The sequence below is a fragment of the Notamacropus eugenii genome, chromosome 2, assembly GCF_028372415.1.
Source record: "Notamacropus eugenii isolate mMacEug1 chromosome 2, mMacEug1.pri_v2, whole genome shotgun sequence".
Classification (NCBI taxonomy): domain Eukaryota; kingdom Metazoa; phylum Chordata; class Mammalia; order Diprotodontia; family Macropodidae; genus Notamacropus; species Notamacropus eugenii.
Window position 1 is genome coordinate 276,544,234 of NC_092873.1, and position 4,842 is coordinate 276,549,075.

The following is a 4,842-nucleotide window of genomic DNA, read 5'->3' on the forward strand; positions in this document are numbered from 1 at the left end:
TTAGTAAAAGGGAAGAAAGTAAAGAGACAAGGTTAGAGCAGAGATTGAGAAAGATGTGCAGAGCAAGTTTTGGAAAAAAAATTCAGTCATGACAATTAAGTACATCTAATGTGGCTTTTAGGTACCCAGAAATGAGTACAGAAGAGTTAAAAAAAGGAAGTGAAAAAATGAACTTTACTATTCCTCAGAATACCTGGTGTCTAAGTCATTACTTAAGTCCTCTCTCAGGCTAGACCAAAATGCTATGAAATACTACTGCTGAAAGGTTCTGATGACCTTGTATGTATGTAGTCCTGGGGTTATAATACTAGGGAATGAGTTATGAAGAGAGGTGCTTTGTCCTTAGTATCCTTAATAGTAATTGTTTATGTTGCATGTAGTTACTTATGAATAAAGGTGGAGGCAGGAAGCATAAAAACATCAGATAAAGGCCTATAACCTAGACTAGTCTTTGTTCTAACCTCATGACACTTTTCTAGGTATACAGCTATACCGCAGGCTCCCCACCCGAGTCCTAAGTAGTTTCTACAACCTCAGATTTCCAACAAACGTAAAAAGGCCAAAATATAAAAAAAACCAGCATGGTTGCAAAGAGTTCAATATACATAAGAAATGAATGAGTTAGCTGTCTAATCTATGTTATTAAATTATGATTGAGAAATACCAACCTTTCGATGAACTGGATTAGAAACTGCTTGGAGTTCAATGCTCACTCTAACGTTTACTCTTCTGTTTAAAAACAGATGCACAACTGTTAAAAACACTCAACATGATTAAATGCTGACATTTGCACTAAGCAGAAATTTCTAACAGGCTATCTAGAAAGGGAAAACAACAAAGGAGACAGAATTTGAGTTTTGGCATTGCCTGGGTGAGCTGAGGAAATTGTTTAACCTCTCTAGGCCTCAGTATCCTTATCTACATACCTTCCCTAACTCATCTCCATTCCAAGAAAATCAGAAATGAAATATTGTAAGGCTGATTGCCCACATGGCTCTCCATGAGCAGCAAAATATGCCAATTAAAATTCAGCCTTCTTGTTCCTGGGAACTTTCTCTGAGTAGGTATAAAGTATTAGCTGACCTGTATGAAGTACCTCTAACCCACAGGCTTCCCCTGTATGCTTTAGATAATAAACATATTGCACAAATGTACACAAATGTATCATATACATGTATGCACATAAACATATAATAGCACAGGTATAAACACAGGTAACCCGAAGGCATCTATTTTCTGTGTATTTTCTGAAGATTCAATGTAGTTTAGTGCACAGAGTGTTGTAGTCAGGAAGACCCGGTTTGAATCCCACTAGGTTTGGTTAGTAGTTGTCCTTCTTTCTCAAAGAGACCCAAAATGACATCACTATGTTAAGTTACAGCATATCTGACCATGGCTGATCAAACCAATATGAACTCGGAATGCTTACCACAGGCCAGGCACAAATAGTCTACGTGAACATTTGGGGTGGGTTCTCTAAATTTGTTCACCTAGCATTTCTTTTAAGCTACTTCAATTCTGTTTTGCTCATATAGCATAGATGACAAAGGCACACCCTGATGGATGAATCTTGCTAGATATTTACTAACTGTATGATTCTAGGCAAGACACATTTGCAGAGTGCCTCAGTTTCCCCATTTATAAAATGGGAATCATTGCAAATACCTCACAAGGTTGTTATGAGGATAAAATGAAATGAAATAATGCAAATGTATTTTACAAATCTTAAAAGAGGGGTGTAAATGCTACCTAATGCATGTACTAGTGGCATATCATAAAGATGAAATGAATTGAGAAAACAGCTAAATAAGATTATCATATAAAAACAAGGAGTTGAAAAATAAACATCACAACAAAGCTAAGAATTTAATACAACAATTTTTTTCTATAAGGATGTTTAAAACAATGGTTTTTTCTGATGAACTGAATGCAGATTTAAGTGCATTTTTTCATTTTATTTTTCTTGCTTTTTTGGCAACACGGTTAATATGGAAAAAACATTCTGCATGACTTCATACGTATAACGTATATCATATTTCTTGCTTTCACAATAGGTAGCAGAGGGGTAGGAAAGAGACACTTTGGAACTGAAAAATAAAATTTTAAAAATAAATAAAAACAATGTTCTAAATGAGTAAGTACTGCTTAGGAGATTCCAATAAAATCTGATTTATAATCCAATTTACAATATAATTTATGTGTAAAATAAAGCACATTAGGCCATCAGGATTGAAGCTCTAATTTTGGATCCGTAACATGAAACCTAATCTTGGGCAAGTTGTTTATCTGCTCTATCTCAGTTTATTCACGCATTATATTTTCATGTATAAAATTGCCTATTATGTGCCAGCAATTGTACTGAGAACTGAAGACACAAAGAAAAATAATAAGTCTCTCTTATCAAGAAGCTCACAATGTAATAGAGGAGACAATGTGCAAAAAACTCTCACTATGTACAAATAAGACATATACATAATAAACTAGAGAGAATCTCAGGGGGAAGAAGGTAGGACTTTAGCTGAGACTCTAAGCCACTGAAGCCAAAAGACACAAATGAAGACGAGAGAGGTCCAGGCAAAACCTTCCCTTTGCTCTTCCTGGAACATCATGTTATATAATGCATAATATTTATATATTTTTATTATATATAATTTATATATTATGTATCATATATATCATATTATATTCTGTGCCTTTTTGACTTACATGCCTGGAATACTCTTCCTCCTCATTTCCACCTACTTGCTTCCTCCAAGATTCAGCTCAAATCCTGCTGTTTATAGAGGACCTTTCTAAGTTCCAGCCAAGGTTAGTGCCCTCCCTCTGAGATTATCATACATTTGTACTGTCTATATTTTGTATGTAGACAGTCTTTTGTATACTATCTCCCCCAACAGATGATAAGGGTCTCCAGATCTTCATAAAATGTTTCCTTCACCTCATCAGGATCCATCAGGCTGGGAGCATAGGCACTGATGACAGTAGTGTCACATTTTCCTGCAAGTGGCAATCACACTGTCATGTGCCTGGCATTCACTCCTTTTGGTAGGCATACAAGCATCACTTTATTGGAATACCCAAGGATTTTATTTTGACTTGACCAACAGCCTCACCTCAAATGTACAGGGTTTTTCTAACCCAGAAGGATACAATTACAAGTTCTTTTTCAATCCCTATTCAAGACTCCATTAAAAAATACCTTCATTTATACTGTATCTTAAAAGTTGGCTCATCTTTTGGCACTATCTTGTTAACCATCAGTTGGTGAACATGATAGCAGTAATGTCAACTTCCATCTAGTTTCCAGATTTTTTCAAAGCATTAGCTTTCACAGACACAGGAGGGGCCAGTATCCTCTCCATTTTTACAGATGAATCAAAGAGGAAAAGTGACTTGTCCAGGAGGACGCAGGTTGTGTCGGAGCTGAGATTCAAACACGGGTCTCTCCTGAAGACAGAACAGGTGTGCTTTACGCTTTACCTTGCTGTCCTTGGTAAGGGAGAGAACTGCATCATTTTGGGACTAAAACTGTTATCTCTTAGCTCCCCTTGACGTGAAGATCCTGATGGGCAAGTGATCCCATCCATCCATCCATCCATCCATCCATCATCCATCCATCATCCATCCATCATCCATCCATCCATCATCCATCCATCCATCCATCCATCATCCATCCATCATCCATCCATCATCCATCCATCCATCATCCATCCATCCATCCATCCATCATCCATCCATCCACCCACAAGCCTGGCATACAGTGCAGCCTGTGTTAAATGCCGAGGATACAAAGATTTAAAAAACAAATCGATCTCAGAGAATTTAGGACGGTCTGTGTAGAAGTTTACACTCTACCTAGACCTAATTCTGTATATTTAACATACTCTTGGACACATTTTTTAAAAAATATACATCCCCCCCCCCCGAGATTCCTAGCACGCCAGTCTCTCTCCTGTTTGTCTTTCAGTTACAACTTTGTTGATCAACCACAGTAAAAAGCAACCGAAGGAGGCACTAGATGGCATTAAAAAGAAAACAAACAAAAGCAGAGAGAGGAGCTGCCGCCCTTACTGGCTGCCAACCGACTCGGACCCATGCATTACCCCCTTAGTCTGAGGAGACTACAGGGTGGCCCCGCAGGCTCTGGGTTCAAATCCCGCCGCCGACACTTCCTTAAAGAACCCCCTCCCCCCAGGGCAAGTCAGCCTGCCCCGTCGGGGGCTCCTCCTCCTCCGCGGTACAACGGCAAGGAGGAGTCCATAAGGCAGAGCCCGCCTGCCTCTCCGAGAAGCTGGGGGGCCAAAGGAGGTGACGGCGCTCCGCCCACTTTAAAGCGCTTTGTACGTTATTTAGTCATCCTTAGTTGCTCGTAATTTTTTCTTTTTTTTTTTAGCTACTCCCTAGAGCGGAACGCGGTATCAACCCCTCGACGGCCGTCTGTCTCCCCCTCTTCCGACGAACCTCTCGGTGATGAGGCACGCCCTCCCGGCCGCCATCTTGCACCTAAGCGCCGGCCCCCAACGGCTTCGGCCTCCTCGGGCCGGGGGAGAGACAAGAATATCCCCTCACCTCTCCTCACAGTCCTTGCATTTCACCTGCAGCGGGACCAGCTGCCGAAACAGAACCTGGCTCATGGTGGACCGCCCGTCCAGCCACAGAACGGCCCGGCCCAGGCCCGCGTAGCCGCCGCCGCCGCCGCCGAGAGGCCCCAAACTCGCCCGGCGCTGTTTGAGTTTGGCGCTGGGCTCCCGCGGAGGGGGGCGGGAAAAGGGCGGGGAAGAAGAAGAAAGCGGCCGCTGCTTTTGGCGCTCGTAGGGCACCGTAGCCTCCTTCCGGTGGGGA

The 4,842-nt window shown here is 41.4% G+C and overlaps 1 protein-coding gene across 3 annotated transcripts in view; it reads right to left on the reverse strand.

Annotated features, from left to right (window-relative positions):
• Window positions 1-4,816, reverse strand: part of SASS6 (SAS-6 centriolar assembly protein) — a 30,985-nt gene extending 26,169 nt beyond the window's left edge. For 2 of the 3 annotated variants that reach the window (XM_072644104.1, XM_072644106.1), the window contains exons 1-2: window positions 4,570-4,816; window positions 669-729 (exon numbers count right to left, since the gene is read on the reverse strand). In XM_072644104.1, the coding sequence (XP_072500205.1) occupies window positions 669-729; window positions 4,570-4,634 (126 nt within the window). In that variant the 5' untranslated portion in view covers window positions 4,635-4,816. Of the gene's footprint in view, window positions 1-668; window positions 730-4,461 lie in introns of all 3 variants that reach the window. The other variant, XM_072644105.1, reaches the window with a different exon arrangement.
• Between the last annotated feature and the right edge of the window lie 26 nt (window positions 4,817-4,842).